This window comes from Kogia breviceps, chromosome 2, assembly GCF_026419965.1.
Source record: "Kogia breviceps isolate mKogBre1 chromosome 2, mKogBre1 haplotype 1, whole genome shotgun sequence".
Taxonomy (NCBI): Eukaryota; Metazoa; Chordata; class Mammalia; order Artiodactyla; family Physeteridae; genus Kogia; species Kogia breviceps.
In genome coordinates, this window is record NC_081311.1 from 107907213 (window position 1) to 107926624 (window position 19412).

The following is a 19412-nucleotide window of genomic DNA, read 5'->3' on the forward strand; positions in this document are numbered from 1 at the left end:
ATGTTCTGTTCCCCTGCACAGAGTTGACTGCTATACTGCCTATCACACTCTAATGAAATATTAGAATGCTTTAGTAAGACATGTACAAAGTTTCAAATAAATACATTAAGTGCAGGGCTTCCCTTGTGGCAGAGTGGTTAAGAATCCACCTGCCAAGGCAGGGGACACAGGTTTGAGCCCTGGTCCAGGAAGATCCCACATGCTGTGGAGCAACTAATAAGCCCGTGCACCACAAACTACTGAGCCTGTGCTCTGAGCCTGCGAGCCACAGCTACTGAAGCCTGCACACCTAGAGCCCATGTTCTGCAACAAGAGAAGCCACTGCAGTGAGAAGCCTGTGCACCGCAAGGAAGAGTAGCCCCCGCTTGCTCCAACTAGAGGAAGCCCGTGTGCAGCAACAAAGACCCAACTCAGCCAAAAATAAACAAATAAATTTATTTTAAAAAATACATTAAGTGCAAAAAAAGTTGAAATTTACTCAAACATGGGTGTTTCAATATTCACTTACATAACAAATCGCTGGCCACAGGTATTCATTTCTGTAAAAATCCTGGAGTCAATAATGTGTTAAAATACCTTTTATATTCTTCTGTGAGAGATAAGTACTAACGATAAACAGGAGAGGGATAGGACAAAAGCCAGATAACCCAGTTTACAACTGACATAGAAACTTAAAATTCCTAAATGCTATATAGAAGATAGAAAGAAGGCTTTTATTTCCAAGTTGCCATGTTAAGTCTACTGATAAAGCCCAGTGATAATGGTGTCTGAATCTCTAATTTGTAAGTAGAGATTTGATCTTAATCCCAAGAGCCCAATTCATGCTTGGTCTGTTGTTACAAAAACCAAAGTGGAAATTTCATATTCCAATATTAAGTAGCGAAGATGTCAATACCTAAAATAAATGAGTTTCACAAACCTCCTTGAATTATAAATGTAAAAAGAAAATGAGAAAAGCTCTATTCCTTCATTATAGTTTCAAAAGATATTTTGTTTTATAGGGAAACATCTGTCATTTTGTTGACTATCTGAATGAAAGTTGCTTAAAATAAACTCTGTTGAAATGTTTCAGAGAACAAAGGTTAAAAGAAAAGGCTGGGAGGAGTGGCCAAGATCATAGAGTAGGAAGACCTTGAATTCACCTCCTCCCATGGGTACACCAAAATAACTATTTACAGACCAACTATCGATGAGAACAACCAGAAGACTAGCAGAAGAGATCTTCTACAACCAAAGATATAAAGAAGGAACCACAAAGAGACAGGTAGGAAGGGCAGAGATGTGGCATAATCAACAACCATACCCCCAATGTAGGCAACCAACAAATGGGAGGATAATCACAACTGAAGAAACTCCCCCCAAGGAGTGAGAGGTCTGAGTCCTATATTGGGTTCCCCAGGCTGGGGATCCTGCACCAGGAAGACAAGCCCGCTAGAATGTCTGGCTGTGAAGGCCAGTGGAGCTTGCATTTGGGAGAACTGAATGAAGCCCCACAGGAAACAGAAAATCCACTTAAAGGGTGCATGTAAAATCTCACATGCTCTGAGACCTGGGGCAGAAGTGGTAATCTGAAAGGAGACAGGGTCAGACCCACTTGCTCATCTTGGAGAGCCTCCTAAACAAGCAGAAGGCAACTGGGACTCACCCTGGGGACACAGATGTTAGCAACAACCTTTTTTGGGAGCTCATTCTAGAGTGAGGACACTGGTGCTGGCAAGCACCATTTTGGAATCCTCCCTCTAGCCTGTTAGCACAGGGACCAGGCCTGACCCACCAGCCACTCAGCGCTAGTCCTGGGAAGCCCCAGGCCAAGCAGCCAACCACACAAGGATAAAGCCCCATATACCAGCAGGCCAGTAGTAGCCGTAGACTCCTTTCCTCCCAAGTCCCCAGTCACCCTGGGATCTGGCCCTGCCCACAAGAGGGCCCAGGATTAGGCCCTGCCAAATAGTGGGCCAACACCAATCCTGGGACCTGTGCTACGCACCAGTAACCAGCAGGCTCTGCACTAGGCAGCACTTGGCAACAAACTGGGCTAGGGGCCAGCCAAGCCTACCAGCATGCCCACAGAAGTCCACCCTGCCATAACAGAAGGGCCTACACAGCTCATACAGCAGGCACCCCCTAGAGCATATCTCTCTGGTGAACAGAGGTGAGTGTGCTGCTGGGCCCTATACGATGTCTCCTACATATGGCCACTTCTCCAAGATCAGGAAATATAATCGACCTACCTAATACATAGAAATAAAAAGAGAATCAGGCAAAATAAGGTGACACTGGAATATTTTCAAAACAAAGGAACAAGATAAAACCCCTGAAGAAGAGCTAAGTGAAGTGGAGATAAGCAATTTACCCAAAAAAGAGTTCAAGGTAGGGAATTCCCAGGTGGTGGTCCAATGGTTAGGACTTGGTGCTTTGCAGAGTGACCAAAAAAAAAAAAAATCAAGGTAATGGTCATAAAGATGCTCAATTCACTTGAGAGAAGAATGGATAAACATAGTGAGAAGTTTTACAGAGTTATTAAATATAAAGAAGAACCAAACAGAGATGAAGAATATAGTAACAAATAAATACACTAGAAGGAATCAACAGTAGATTAGATGATACAGAGGAACAAATTAGTGAACTGGAAGACAAAGTAGTCTAAACCACTCAAGTTGAACAGAAAAAAAGAAAGAAGAATTTAAAATAATGAGGACAGTTTAAGTGACCTCTGGGACAACATCAAGCACACTAACATTCATATTATAGGGGTCCCAGAAGGAGAAAAAAGTGGCAGAGAATGCATTTGAAGACACAATAGCAGAAAACTTCCCTAACCTTGGAAAGGAAACAGATATCCAGGTCCACGAAGTACAGAGAGTCCCAAATAAGACCAACGCAAAGAGGTCCACACCAAGTCACAGCGTAATTAGGCAAAAATTAAAGATAGAGAATATTAAAAGCAGCAAGGGAAAAGTAACTAGATATATACAAAGGAACTCCTATAAAATTGTCAGCTGACTTTTCAGCAGAAACTTTATAGGCCAGAAGGGAATGGAACCATATATTTAAAGTAATTGAAGTTAATAAACCTACAATCAAGAATACTCAAAAAAAAAAAAGGGCTTCCCTGGTGGCAAAGTGGTTGAGAGTCCGCCTGCCGATGCACGGGACATGGGTTCGTGCCCCGGTCTGGGAAGATCCCACATGCCGCAGAGCGGCTAGGCCCGTGAGCCATGGCCGCTGACCTGTGCGTCCAGAGCCTGTGCTCCGCAATGGGAGAGGCCACAACAGTGAGAGGGCCATGTACTGCAAAAAAAAAAAAAAGAATACTCTATCTGGCAAGGGAGGCTATCATTCAAATTTAAAGGAATGATAAAGTGTTTTACAGACAAGCAAAAGCTAAGAGCTCAGCACCACTAAACTGGCTTTGTAAGAAATGTTAAAGAGACTTCTCAAAGTGGGGAAAGAAAGGCCACAACTAGGGAATTCTCTGGTGGTCCAGTGGTTAAGACTCCACACTTCCACTGTGGGGGCTGGGTTCAATCCCTGGTCAGGGAAGTAAGGTACTGCAAAGCTGCGCAGAGCAGCCAAAAACAAACAATCAAAAGGCTAGAAATAGGAAAATTACAAAGAAAAAAATCTCATTGGTAAAGGCAAATATATGGTAAAGGTAGTAGACCAACCATATATAAGGCTAGCAGGAAGGTTAAAAGACAAAAATAGTAAAATCATCTATATCCGCAATAAGTAGTTAAGAAATACACAAAATAAAAAGACATAAAATATGATGTCAAAAACATTAAATGTGGGGGAGGAGAGTAAAAACACAGGGTTGTTGAAATGCATTTGAACTTGAGAGATCATCAACTTAAAATAATAATGTATGTACATAGGTTGCTATATATAAACCTCATGGTAACCATAAGCCAAAAATCTATAACAGATACACACACACAAAAGAGAAAGGAATTCATATTAACACTAAAGATAGTCATCAAATCACAAGGAAGAAGAAAGCAAAAAGAAGAACAAAATAGAAATACAAAAACAACCCGAAAGCAAGTCACAAAATGGCAGTAAGAACATACCTATCAATAATTACTCTGAATGTAAATGGACTAAATGCTCCAATCAAAAGACACACAGTGGCTGAATGGATAAAAAAATAAGACCCACAAATATGCTGCTTCCAAGACTCACTTCACATCTAAAGCCACACTCAGACTGAAAGTGAGGGGATGGAAAAAAGTATTCCATGCAAATGGAAATGAGAAGGACATTACATAGCGATAAAGGGATCAATCCAACAAGAAGATCTAACAATTATAAATATATATGCATTCAACATAGGAGCACCTAAATACATAAAGCAAGTATTAACAAACATAAGGGAGAAATTGACAATAACACAAAACAGTAGGGGACTTTAACACCCCACTTACATCACTAGACAGATCACCCAGACAGAAAATCAGTAAGGAAACACTGGCCTTAAATGATACATTAGACCAAATGGACTTAAGAATAGATGTATATATATATATAGAACATTTCATCCAAAAGTAGCAGAATGCACATTATTTTCAAGTACACATGGAACATTCTCCAGGATAGATCACATGGTAGGCCACAAAACAAGTCTCAGTAAATTTAAGAAGATTAAATTTCTATCAAGCATTTTTTCCGACCACATGCAATGAGACTAGAAATCAACTACAAGAAAAAAACCTGCAAAAACCACTAATACATAGAGGCTAAACAATATGGTTCTCAACAACCAATGGGTTAGAGAAGATATGAAAGAGGAAATAAAAAAATACCTGGAGACAAATGAAAATGAAAACACATCAATCCCAAATCTACAGAATGCAGCCAAAGTAGTTCTAAGAGGGAAGTTTATAGCGATACAAGCCTACCTCAGGAAATAAGAAAAATCTCAAACAAGCTAAACTTACACATGAAGAAATTAGAAACAAGCAAAACCCAGGGTTACTATATGGAAAAAACTAATAATGATCAGAGTGAAAAATAAATGAATTAGAGACTTAAAAAAAAAGGAAAGATCAATGAAATTAAGAGATGGTTCTTTGAAAAGATAAAATGGATAAAACTTTAGCCAGACTCATCAAGAAAAAAAGAGAATCCAAATCAATATCATCAGAAATGAAAAAGAAGTTACAATCGACACCACAGAAATACAAAGGATCGTAAGAGATTACTATGAAGAGCTATATGGCAATAAAATGAACAACCTAGAAGAAATGGACAAACTCCTAGAGATATAAAATCTCCCCAGACTGAATCAGGAAGAAACAGAAAACATGAATGGACCAACTGACTATGATGATATTGAATCAGTAATAAAAAAAAATCCCAACAAACAAAAGTCCAAGACCAGATGGCTTCACAGGTGAATTCTATCAAACATTTAAAGAAGAATTAACACATATATTTCTCAACCTATTCAAAAAAAATTCCAGAGGAAGAAACACTTCCAAACTCATTATATAAGGCCAGCATCACACTGACACCAAAACCAGACAAAAAAGGAAAATCATACGCCCATATCCCTGATAAACATAGATGCAAAAATCCTTAAAAACTAGCGAACTGAAGCCAACAATACATGAAAAGGATCATGCATCACGATCAAGTGGGATTTATCCCAGGAATGCAAAGATGGTTCAACATCCACAAATCAATCAATGTGATACACCACATCAACAAATTAAGGAATAAAAATCATATTATCATCTCAATAGATACAGAAAAACTTCTGACAAAATTCAACATCCATTTATGATAAAAACTCTCAACAAAGTGCATACAGAGGGAACATACCTCAACATAAGGCCATAATGACAAGCCCAAAGCTAACATCATATTCAATGGTGAAAAGCTAAAAGTATTTTCTCCAAGATCAGGAATAAGATAAAGGTGCCCACACTTGCCACTTTAATTCAACACAGAATTGGAAGTCCTAGCCACAGCAATCAGACAAGAAAAAGATATAAAAGGAATCCAAATTGGAAAGACAGAAGTAAAACTGTCACTGGTTCAGATGACATGATACTATACATAGAAAATCCTAAAGATGCCTCCAGAAAACTATTAGAACTCACCAATGAATTCAGTAAAGTTGCAGGGTACAAAATTAATATACCGAAATCTGTTGTGTTTCTATACAATAATATTTAACTATCAGAAAGAGGAATTAAGAAAACAATCCCATTTACAATTGCATTACAAAGATTAAAATATCTACGAATAAATCTAACCAAGGAGGTAAAAGACCTGTACTCAGAACACTATAAGACACTGATGAGAGAAAGTGAAAATGATACAAATGGAAAGATATACCATGTTCATGGATTAGAGGAATTAATATTGTTAAAATGACCATACTACTCTAGGCAATCTACAGATTCAATGCAATCCCTAGCAAAATAAAAGTGGTATTTTTTCCACAGAACTAGAACAAATAATTCTAAAAGTTGCATGGAAACAGAAAAGACCTGAACAGCCAAAACAACCTTGAACGAAGAACAAAGCTGGAGGTATCATGCTTCCTGACTCAAACTATACTACAAAGATACCATCATCAAAACAGTATGGTACTGGTACAAAAACAGACACACAGATCAATGGAAGACAATAGAGAGCTCAGAAATTAACCCACACTTATATGGTCAATTAATCTACAACAAAGGAGGCAAGCATATACAATGGGGAAAAGACAGCCTCTTCAGTAAATGGTGGTGGGAAAACTGGATAGCTACTTGTCAAAGAATCAAACTGGACTTTCTCACACCATATACAAAAATAAACTCAAAATGCACTGAAGACCTAAATGTAAGACCTGAAGCCATAAAAGTGCTAGAAGAAAACATAGGCAGTACATTCAATGACATTGACTTTAGCAATAATTTTTTGGATCTGTCTCCTCAGGCAAGGGAAACAAAAGCAAAAATAAACAAATGGGACTACATTAAACTAAAAAGCTTTTGCACAGTGAAGGAAACTATTAACAAAATGGAAATGCTGCCTACTGAATGGGAGAAGATATTTGCAAATGATATATCTGATAAGGGGTTGATATCCAAAATATACAAATTACTCATACAACTCAACATCAAAAAAACAAAAAACCCAATTTAAACATGGGCAGAGCACCTGAGTAGATATTTTTCCAAAGAAGACACACAGATGGGCAACAGACACATGGAAAGATGCTCAATGTTGCTAATCATCAGGGAAATACAAACCGAAACTGCAATGAGATATCACCTCACACCTGTCAGAATGACTATTATCAAAAAGACAAATAATAAGTTTTGGTGAGAATGTGGAGGAAAGGGAACCCTTGTGTACTGTTGGTAGGAATGTAAATTGATACAGACACTATACAGAACAGTGTAGAGGTTCCTCAAAAAATTAGAAATAGATACGATCCAGCAGTTCCAATTCTGGATATTTTTCTGAAGAAATAAAAACACCAATTCAAAAATATATATACACCCCTATGTTTACTCCAGCATTATGATTACAATAGCCAAGATATGGAAGCAACCTAAGTGTCCATTGACAGATGAATAAAGAAGATGTAGTGTATATATACACAGTGGAATATTACTTAGCTATAAAAGGAATGAAATCGTGTCATCTGCAACAACATGGATGAATCTAGAGAGTATTATGCTAAACGAAGTAAGTCAGAGAATGACAAATACCATATGATTTCATTTATATGGGGAATCTAAAAAACAAAAGAAATTAAGAAACATAACAAAACAGAAACAGACACCACAGAGAACTAGCCGATCACAGTGGAAGAAGTGGGTTTGGGGGATGACTGAAATAGGTAAGGGAGATTAAGAAGAATAAATTTCCACTTCCAAAAAAAAAGTCATGGTGATAAAATCGACAGCATGAGGTATATAGTCAATTATATTGTAAAAGCTTTGTATGGTGACAGATGGTAACTAGACATATCATGGCGGTCATTTTGTAATGTACAGAAATATGGAATCACTGTGTTGTGCACTGGAACTAACAGTGATATAGGTCAATTACATCTCAATTTTAAAAAATGCATCAAAATGTTAATGATGGTTATCTCTGGGGGGTGGGATTATGGGTGACTGTTAATCTTTGCTTTATGCTTTTATTTCTACCTGTCTGCAATAAATATGTATTGCTTATATTAATAAAATCAGAAAGAAAACAATATATGTCATTAGGGAAAATAAAAAGGCTGTCTATAATTAACTATTCATCAAAGGTACAATGCAATGAAGAGAATGCCTGGAAAATACTGGTGCTATGCTACAGTATTTTTATAAGCTCAATGATTAATTTCTATATTCTTGAAATTACTCATTAGACTTGCAATGGCGTAAAAAAGTTTCAAAATATTTTTGAACTCTTTAAGTATTAATGAAGCATATCCAAATATATCAACTAACAGTTAAATCAGTGGTCTTCAAATAGAAATTTCAAATACAGTCCTTTGTCAGCTATCAAAGTGTTAGATAAATCTGTTATATCCCACTTAATACTTGCAGTACTGTCCAAAGTATGGCAAAAAGAAAATAAAAAGAAAAGACTCTCTTGATCCGAGTTAACTTGCTTTCCATCTTTTCTCTATTGTAAACATTATCACAAGTAAACAACTTTCAATGTCCTTTTGAGTGAGAAACTATCTGCCAGTTTAGAGGGTGTACCTGAAATGAACATTTTACACAATTCAATTTCTGAACACCCAGAACATGCCTAATAATTCTCTATAAATGTGTCAATTCACCAGGCCCAAATAAGCTGAAAGCCCCTTCAGTATACTAGTTTCTAATCTCTACTGAGCACTCATTGTAAATATAAACTGATCTAAGAATTAACATTCCTGACACAGGCTTAATTTACACAGATTCAGTAAAGATTAGAAACTGAAAGACTAAAGGGACTCTTGACCTCTGAGTTAAGTAGTAATATTATCGTCACTTAAAACAGCAGAGGAAACTGAGGCACAGAGTTAACTTGCACAACGCCCACACAGATAATAGCAGAGTTGGGATTTGATCCCACAACCTGGATCTAGCTGAATCCAAGCTCTGAACCCCATACTACCTCCGAAATAATAAACTGCTATAAAAGTAACATATGCTCTATTTCTGAGAAATTCAGGATAGAGGAAAAATATAGAGGAAAAAACAAATATAGTTAGGCAATTCACCATCTGGTAAACTTCTCCACGAAGATTAGGTTAACTAGCTGTAGTCCCAATTGACTAGGATTCAGAAGTTACTATTTAGAGTGTAGATTTTTCCACTAATTAACTGATCAACTAACTGGCAAGTCTTATTTTTCCTCTTCCCAATAAAAACTTAGTTTACATATTTCAGAATTGCTTTACTTTGAAGAACTTAAACTGATTTGAAAATTATATCCATCTAAAGCTATAAAATATATATTTTTTACCTTTCTTGAAGTCCTTTGAATATTTGTACTAAAGTGTCAGCAATTTCTTCCACAACTTCATGGTAATGGTAATTAAAAGCCATTTCAATATCCAAACCAACAAATTCAGTTAGATGTCTGTGGGTATTAGAATCTTCAGCTCTGAATACTGTAACATTAATAAAAGAAATGCATAGTACATGTTGTTTTACATTTTGGAGAAATTGGGATTCAAATATCAAATCCTATTTACTAGTACTCCAATGGCACTATTTGCATTATCATTACAGGGCTGGAAAAATCTTTGATAAGACATTTGTTTCAGCATTCTCATGGACTGCAAGATCATTACAAATTCCCACAGTCACATAAAAGCTGTAACAAATGTAAATTAATAAATGAGCCTCGTGAAAATCCCAAGGCAATGCGAAATCCTGAAGTGCCTTCTCAATAATTAAAATAGATTCAATATAGTGAGTTCTCAATTTTATTAAAACTGGACTCAAGCTAAATGAAATCTGTGCAAATGAAGTAACATTATACACACTCCAGCCATTACCTCAGTCCAGTTCTTATTATCCTCACTGCACTTTCCTCCTTTCCAGTCTTCCTGACTCTAGCTCTGCTCCATTTTTCATATCACTGCAAGACTGATATTCCTATAACACATCCTTGCTCAGTAACTTACAATGGTTCCCAAATGACTACTGTAATAAGACATAAAATGACAAAATGTCTAAAACCTTTATGCTTTCATAATTTAGTCCTACTCTGTATTTCCCATTTCTTAATATTAACTAGTCTTATTTTTATTTTCTCCCATGCACTTTACTCATCCTGCTTCCTCTGACTAGAATGTCATCTCCATTGTCTATATCTCCCTGTCCTTAGAACCTACTTCAGTATGAATTCTCTTTTATGGTGACTCTAGCAAATTCCATCTTCTCCCTTTTTTTTACACTATCTACACTATATAATTAACGCCAATCTGTTGATTGTACATCACAATCTGATTTTTTGCTGTGAAAATCACTTGATTACTCCCTGTGACTGCTATATGTATGCATGTCTCATTCTGTCTTGGAAGCAGGGACAATGTTTATTCCCTTGTCACTCAAAGCATGGTCTGTCTGCAAATCAGCAGCATCAGCAGTACCTGGAAGCTTGTGAGAACTGCAGAATCTCAAGCCTCACCACAAACCTACTGGTCAAAATCTGCATTTTGACAAGGTCCCCAGGTGATTCATGTGCACATTAACATTTGAGAAGTGCTGGTTGATTCTTCTTTTATGTACATGGAACCTAGAGCAAAGCTGTATATGCAGCAGGTGTGCAACATATAATTGCTTAATGAATTCAGAAAATTAAGAAACTTAATGATCTTCTCAGTTTCTCTATTAAAAGGTATTTAATTTTTATTAAGCTATCAAAAACTTACATATATAATTTGGTAAGTTTCAAAGAATGAAGTAAAGCTAGTTTTTGCTTATAATTAGCTTCATAAAAGAGTTTGCCGGACTTCCCTGGTGGCGCAGTGGTTAAGAATCCACCTGCCAATACAGGGGACACGGGTTCAAGCCCTAGTCTGGGAAGATCCCACATGCCGTGGAGCAACTAAGCCTGTGTGCCACAACTACTGAGCCTGTGCTCTACAGCCCGCGAGCCACAACTACTGAAGCCCACGCACCTACAGCCTGTGCTCTACAACAAAAGAAGCCACCTCAATGAGAAGCCCACGCACTGCAATGAAGAGTAGCCCCCATTTGCCGCAACTAGAGAAAGCCCGCGCGTAGCAACAAAGACCCAATGCAGCCAATAAATAAATAAATAAATAAATTAAAAAAAAGAATTTGCCACATGATTATGTGTCCATGTTTGACTTGTAACAACTATATCTTAAAAAACATGTTAATATAATCTATTAAATATCAGACATTTGTAGTAATTTCTAATGGACTTCAGCATATTATCAATACTAAGAACAGTATAAACAGTAATAGTAAAACAGAACAGCTTTGCAATAAAATTGGTAGTGAAGTAAACAGTGGCACATTTGTAAACTTACAACACTAGTAAAGAAGCTATCAAGAACAAAATATATTATTTAGAATGTCTACCTAAGTACCTTGTCATTTTTACCTCAAAGTCTAGTGTTTATGTAGTCAGCATATAAAAGGATTTAAGCTTTCAACATGTTTTTATGTAAAATGTGTTTCTAAAACCATTACTATGGTACAATTAATGAATTTTGAGAAAACTGTAACTGCCAAAAACCTTACCTGGTCCAATACAGAAAACCTTCTCAAAATCAGCACAAATACACATTTGCTTGTACAGCTGTGGAGACTGAGCCAGGTATGCATTATTTTTAAAATATGACACGGTAAATACATTGGCTCCTCCTTCACTGGCAGCTGAAATGCAAACACGTTATAATTAACCATAAGCTTATCAACGCAAACTTCCAGTAAAAAGTTTATGCTTCTGATTCAAGTACTTCACTAAAACAAAACAAAACAAATCAAACTGGAAAATCAAGAATTACAGAGAAACCATAATCTATACAGGTCTTCTTATACCTGATTCTAAACAGTTTATATTTAGGACAGACTTACTTCTTTGGCTATATCTCCATTTTACTTCTTTGGATACATATGCTCTCTTTCTGCATCAATTTCAAATCTATTAAAGCTACTTTGGATTGTAAAAAAAATTTTTTAAAGGAAAAAAGATACAATATTCTTAATAATTTTCTGATTATCAATAATGCAATGTTCAATTTTTAATTTATAATTAAATTATAACATACTTTTTCTTGTTATTTAAGTAACTCTGAAAAGGTTAAATGGTTAAAATGATTAATATGTAAGAATGAGAATTAATGAGATTTTCCCATCTGTAGTATTTAGTAATTTTACAATGTAGTTTATACAAAAAACAACTGCAATACCAATTAGAAAGAAACCTACATAAGGAAAGTAGTTTCTGGTGTACCTTAACATTAATAAAAATACTGCTTCATGTGTTATTGCCTCATTTTATAATCATTATCACATAATGACTCCTGAAATAAGGGGAGTTAGTATTATTGGTGTTAGTGATGTGTGATTGCTGCTATACAGCACAGTCTTCAAAATAGTCTCATGGCAATAAACCTCAAGGGACACCTGGGAGTCTCAAATTAAAAAACCAAAACCAAAACAAAAACCTTAATATGAATCAACTTGGGGGAAAGCAATTTATTTTTAAAAACTAAGAGAAATATTTTAAAGCATACCTGAGATGATTTTAGGAGTTTGGATCTCCACAAAACCCTTGTTAATTAAAGTTTCTCGGAAAAGATGGCAGATGCCAGACTGGAAACGGAAGACTGCCTGACTAGTTGATGTCTATAAGACAATAATAAAACCTAATTAAATCAATTTGACACATTAACTGAGATGGAGTATTTTCTAAACAGGCCACCTGCCTGGAAAGTTCATAGAGAAAACAATTCATTATATGAGAGAAAAGTTAGGTTACATGACAATCAATATAAGGATATATCTTGGAATTTTTCATATTATAGAAGGAGAATGCAAATTTTGCCCTTTATTTCCAACCTCTCCAACTCCTGACTTTGCTAAACTGAGAGTCTATTAAAAAAACTGGTTTGGGGTTAAATTAGGTAGTAGTTTAGACATCATCTAAGGTGTGTAAAAGATTTCAAGTTACTTATGTATAGAATGCTTCCCAAAATGTAAAGTCAAAGTAGGTGTTAAAAAGGTGAATGCTTACAAGGGCCAGACAAATAACAAATGGAATGAATGAAGGGTACTTCTTGGGTGGTGCAGGGCATGGTAGAGAACAGAATGCTCAATATAGAGTACTAAGCTAATTTTGCTACATGGGCCCAGTATTGATGGGTTCACCTCCAACTTTCTAAGAAAAGTCATCTAGATTTAATGTGAAAATCCTCCATTTTTCAATGATGGCAATGAATTTAAATTAAAAAAAACAATGTGGGTCAAAGAAAAATACTCTTCAGGACAAATTCTAGAGGCACAACCAATAACCTGTGTGAGCAAACAGCAAATACAGTAGGATGTCTAAGTACTGTGGCCAAAATTATGAAAAACCTGAGGTTTCTAGGCAGTACCAAAAGGACTTGATTATTGCTAGTCTTTTCTATATACTATAAATTAAAATGGAAAAGGTAAAAGCAGACAAAATGCAAATAATCAGGGGAAACATGAGCGTACAATAAGGGCAGAAAGGTGGAAAGAACTCTTAACGTGACAAAGCATTTAAGTTTTAGGTAGATTATTTAAGTAAAGGAGGATGATATGGTCAAACATTAAGAAAGAGAGATGACATTGGTTTTACTACAATGATGAAACCACTGAACTCTTTCACTTGCAACCAAACCAGAAAGGGAAACAGAAGACCTATGAGATTACTATATAAACCACCAGGGACAATTACTTCGTTATTATTATTAACTCTGTGCTCAGATCAAATTCAAAGGGTTGAGGCATTAACTACTAATCTCCACTTGGTTGTTCTAAAATGTACACATACCTTATTTTGTAGTGATATTAATGGGTATGTTTTCACTTGCTGACTACCTTGTTTGAAACAGGTACTACCTGGAAGCAAGACCATTTATTAGCTTCATGTTCCTTTGTCATTTTAACATGAAGCAAGTCAGTATCTTGTGAACTATTACTCAACTGTCCTTGTTGCCTACAATTCTTTTTAGGGGAAGGTTCAGTCAGAAAGGTAAATTACTTCTTGTATTATCATATTACATACAGGCAAATGCCGATTTTTTCTATAAACCTGAGTCAGGTATGGTATCCTTGCCCACCTTGATTTCAGCACAATCATGTCACTAAATAAACAAATGAGGCATACCCTAAGATCTATGACTCTGTTGTCTAATCTTGTATCTTGGTTAACAGTAGCTCTTCCTTCCTAAAAAAAAGATGAAAAAACACATTTTACTAATTTTTTTAAGGACACAAACAACACTTGCAGAAGCCATGTTAACTTTTAAGTAAGAATAGGTGTGTTCATGTGTGTTCATGTTATACCCCCAAATCAAAGATCCAAGATACAAGAAGTGGAGCCAGAGAGAAGTTATTGTTAAAAGGAAGAGCTGGAAAGAAGAGAAATGAGAATGAATTGAGGTTAATGCTTTTTTTCCACCTCCTGCCCCCAAACCCACCCCTTGACTCATTATTGGGATATCAGAATAATTAACAACCAGCACCTTCATTGCTCCCTGGATTTTACCTGCTAGTTGAAGAGTGAAGGAACAGATAAAAGCTGACATAGAGCAGTGGTTCTCAAAGTATGTTCAGGGCACCAGTGAAGGTACCCGATACACTTTCAGGGAGTCTGTTAAGTCAAACCTATTTTTCATAATAATAACTTTTCACTCTCATTTTTTCCTGACTATACTGAGAAATTTTCCAAAGGCTTCATGATGTGTGCTATCACGACAGAATGAATGTAGAGGCAGATATGAAAATCTAATTGTTGTGTACTGAGCCAGATGTTACCAACGATGTAGACACGTGACACAATGTCACTCTTGACACTATTTTTTGTTTTTGAAAATACTTTTCATGTTATTGCTGTTTTTTAAATTTATATAGGAATACATAGACACATAATCTTATTATTTTTAATAATGTCATAAATATTAAAAATTTTGTTTTAACTTCTAATACTGTAAATATTGATAGGTATACCTACAAAAACAAAAGCTTGTGGGGCCAATTATTTTTAAGAATGTAAAGGAATCCTGAAACCAAAAAGTTTGAGAATTGTTAACGTAAGAGTATGTTTAAATAAAAATGAAGCTCAAATCAATTCATAGGTACCCTTCCTACAAAAGTAGCACAACAAGTTTTCAATGTTTTGCAAACTAAACATACAGAGGAAACACATTATTTCAAAAGTGTAATTTTCACCTCTTCTCCTTCCACCTCAGGACGAACGGCATCGTCCAGCTGCAGGGGCAGGCGGGGTTCAGCTGAACTGATCACATAAATCTGAAAGTGAGAGATTACCAAAAATATCAAGAAACACACAAAACCTGTTATCTTTTGTTTAAAAAAAATCTACAGTTGACTTAACATGAGAAACTATGTTTGCATACATCTTTAACTGAAACTACTTGCTAAAATCAAAGATTTTACGTTTTTTCACCTATAAAATGGGGATAATAATATTGTGTACATCCCTGGGTTGCTGGAATAGTCAAATGAGATAACATAGGTACAAATACTTTGTAAACTCTAAGGTGCATACCAATGTCTTAAGTAAGTAATAACTGGAGTCGAGGGGTCTGGCTTAAGGCCTCTCTTTGTCACATAAAAGCTGCTGTTAGGCAAATCACTTTACCTAGCGCTTCAACAGTCTTCTGTAAAATAAAGTCTGCGGTAAGTATCAAATGGAATAATGAATAAGAAAACACTTGCTCGTTTGAAAGAGCCACTAACAAATAAGTTATTATAATTGTTAACAGCATCTGGCCATTTCTACCACTAGGACCAAAGTCAGCTCAATTCTGCTGTACCTCTCTTTCCTTTCCTCACTCATTTTCTAAATATCCCTCACTGCTTTCTTTCATCAAGTATGTTATAGTTCATTTCCTGCTGCTCTCCTGGGTGGGAGCTGCTGTAGAAGGTGTTCCTTTATGGTGTTAAAATCCCTAAATATCCACTCACACTAACTGCACATTTTAGTGCTAAAAAGCAGTTAGGTCATAAAGAATGAGCTTGGGTTTTTTTAGCCACGCTTAAAAAAACATGTTACCCTATTAGTTATTCCCAACTATGCTTGGAAAACCTGCTAAAGCGCAAGAGGGAAATAGACCTTATTTAGTTAATTCCAGAAAGGAAATTATATTCTTCCAGTTGGTAAACACATTTAGCATTCACCTCAGACATTTGAAGAAAAAGTATCAGAAGGATACTCCAGTCCTCTTCATAGCATTAAAATAGAATTATTTGTTACCACCCCCTATACCCAAGTTGTCATGCTTTCAATTAAATACAACCTTACTCCCAAATTACTGTGTATGGATGAATCTGTCTTTCTGCACCTGTCTGTCTGTTCTATGCCATATATGCGTGCGCGCTCACACGTGCGCCGACACACACACACACACACACACACTCACACACACACACACACACGGGTAAGGATGGGAAAGGACTACTCTGTAAGAGAAATTCAATGATGAATATTGTAGATATAAACTAGACCTGGATCTGAGACTGCAGGTTCAAAATTGCAGGATTATTTCAATAGTATTAAATACATGTGAGTTCACTTATAAGATTTTAAAAGTCAATGATGGTGAGCATTTTTAGTTTTTATGTCTAAGAAAATGATGTGGGATAAATCTTGTATGAAAAAGTTATTGCTGGAATGTAAGCCCAATATAGTATAGTATTGACTTCTTTATACTGTAAAATATTAGAAATACAATAATTATAAGGAAATATAATGATTAAGAGATAGTATATAACTAATCAACCTTCAGAAGTACATCATTAAAAGAAAGTTCACAGCAAAATAGGTTCATAATAGTGAATAAAGCTTTTTAGATGTGTTTTATACTTTTCCGTATGTGACTATGGTAGACGTACCACGTCAACAAGCCTGGGCAAGCCTGCTGGATGAGGAGACGTCACAGGGAGATGTCCCGGAAATATCAGTGACCCCAGGCAATGTCATGTGGTGCAGATGAGCCATCCCAGATAGGCTGACCCTCATTCCCAAATTGCACAGAATCATGAGCAAATAAATGTTTTTGTTGTTTTAAGTTGCTAAGTATTGAGGTGGTTTGTTATATAACAAACGCTAATTGAGTCAGTAATCAATTTATAAATCTCAATATTTTATATCCACTCTAATTATTAAGAACATATAGGGATTTCCCTGGTGGTGCAGTGATTAAGAATCCTCCTGCCAATGTAGGGGACACGGGTTCGAGCCCTGGTCCGGGAAGATCCCACATGCCACGGAGCAACTAAGCCCGTGTGCCACAACTACTGAGCCTGCGCTCTAGAGCCCGCAAGCCACAACTACTGAAGCCTGCATGCCTAGACTACAGCCCGTGCTCCACAACAAGAGAAGCCCCCACAATGAGAAGCCCGTGTACTGCAACGAAGAATAGCCCCCGCTCACCGCAATTAGAGAAAGCCTGAGCACAGCAACGAAGACCCAATGCAGCCAAAAATTAATTAAAAAAAAATAATAACATATAGACTTGATGTGACTAGTGATAAGAACTAGTTCATCTATTTCTGTATACAATTTTGTATTTTGAAAAAAATTACCTTTTGAACATGTAACTCTACATCTTGCTGTGTACAGCTTCCAATTTTCTGATTCACTTTTCTCACAACACCTTCCACATCTATGATGCTCTCTTTGTTAATGCTGTCGAAAGAAAAAAGTGTCCAACTTTAATCATCTCATCAGAGGTGTCAGAATTCATTTGGTGTTGCAACAGTAAACCTGAATATATTAAACTCTTCTTTAACATAGTAAGCCACTTGAGATAAAGCCAGTCTCTTTAACCTATTTACAATACTATGTAGCACACCTTGTGAGATTTCTTGAGGAGATGATTTTCCAGATTCCATAATTTAGCCACCATGTATAAAATACTCTAGACATCGGAGGTAACAGGACCAGCACTGAACTGTGAAAAAGTCTCTCAATTATTTTTAAATTTTATTTTTATTTTAATATTTATTTATTTTATTTGGCTGCGCCAGGTCTTAGTTGCAGCACACAGGATCTTTGTTGCCATGTGTGGGATCTTAGTTGTGGCATGTAGACTCTTAGTTGTGGCATGCATGCGGGATCTAGTTCCCTGACCGGGGAATGAACCCAGGCTCCCTGCATTGGGAGCTTGGAGTCTTAACTGCTGGACCACCAGGGAAGTCCTCAATTATTTATTAAAGAACATTTCCCTGCCTATAGTTGAAATTTACTAAGATCAGCATTTCCTATAAGGAGAAACACCAGCTTCAGTAAATGCAATTACTGGTATGTAATGGAATTAAATAACAGAAGGTCAACTGAAAAGATTTCAAGGTAATAAGAGGACATTAGGGTGCTACGATTAAATCCTCATTGCGTATAGTTTCTGAGTACACACTGTCATTGGATTTGTGACAGACAGCCTGTTGGATTGTGTAATTCTATTTAAGAATATCTATATGAAGCTTAATATACACTAAGAATAAAATAAATGCCTCTCCTGACCAGTTTAATTCTATAACAAACTTGAATTTTGAACACCAGACACTCAAATTCTGAGATAATTCATTATTTGTGTCATAGTACATTTGCGGAAAAAGATAAGATTTAACTTTCAGATCTTGGAGAGTGATGTCGGTATGATGGCAGCTCAATTGGCCAAAGGCAATTCCCCATGTAAAACTATTAATTAAAACTCGCAGCCGTCTTCCCTGATGGCACAGTGGTTGAGAGTCTGCCCGCCGATGCAGGGGATGTGGGTTCGTGCCCCAGTCTGGGAGGAGACCACCTGCCGCGGAGCGGCTGGGCCCGTGAGCCATGGCTGCTGAACCTGCGCATCCGGGACCTGTGCTCCGCAACGGGAGAGGCCATAACAGTGAGAGGTCCGCGTACCACAAAAACAAACAAACAAAAACCTCGCAGGGACTTCCCTGGTGGCACAATGGTTAAGAATCCGCCTGCTGATGCAGGGGACACGGGTTCGAGCCCTGGTCTGGGAAGTCAGCAACTAAGCCCGTGTGCCACAAATACTGAGCCTGCGTGCCACGACTAATGAAGCTCATGAGCCTAGAGCCTGGGCTATGCAATAAGAGAAGCCACTGCAATGAGAAGCCCGTGCACCGCAACAAAGACCCAACGCAGCCATAAACAAACAAACAAATAAATTTATTTAAAAAAAACTCTCAAGTGGTAACTGGAGTTGT

The 19412-nt window shown here is 36.8% G+C and overlaps 1 protein-coding gene across 2 annotated transcripts in view; it reads right to left on the reverse strand.

Moving 5' to 3' along the window:
• Positions 1 to 19412, reverse strand: part of DARS1 (aspartyl-tRNA synthetase 1) — a 67848-nt gene that overhangs the window by 11378 nt on the left and 37058 nt on the right. For both annotated transcript variants that reach the window (XM_059053693.2, XM_067025936.1), the window contains exons 5-10: positions 17778 to 17880; positions 15399 to 15479; positions 14335 to 14394; positions 12716 to 12827; positions 11718 to 11852; positions 9460 to 9607 (exon numbers count right to left, since the gene is read on the reverse strand). In XM_059053693.2, coding sequence (XP_058909676.1) covers positions 9460 to 9607; positions 11718 to 11852; positions 12716 to 12827; positions 14335 to 14394; positions 15399 to 15479; positions 17778 to 17880 — 639 coding nt within the window. The remainder of the gene's footprint in view (positions 1 to 9459; positions 9608 to 11717; positions 11853 to 12715; positions 12828 to 14334; positions 14395 to 15398; positions 15480 to 17777; positions 17881 to 19412) is intronic.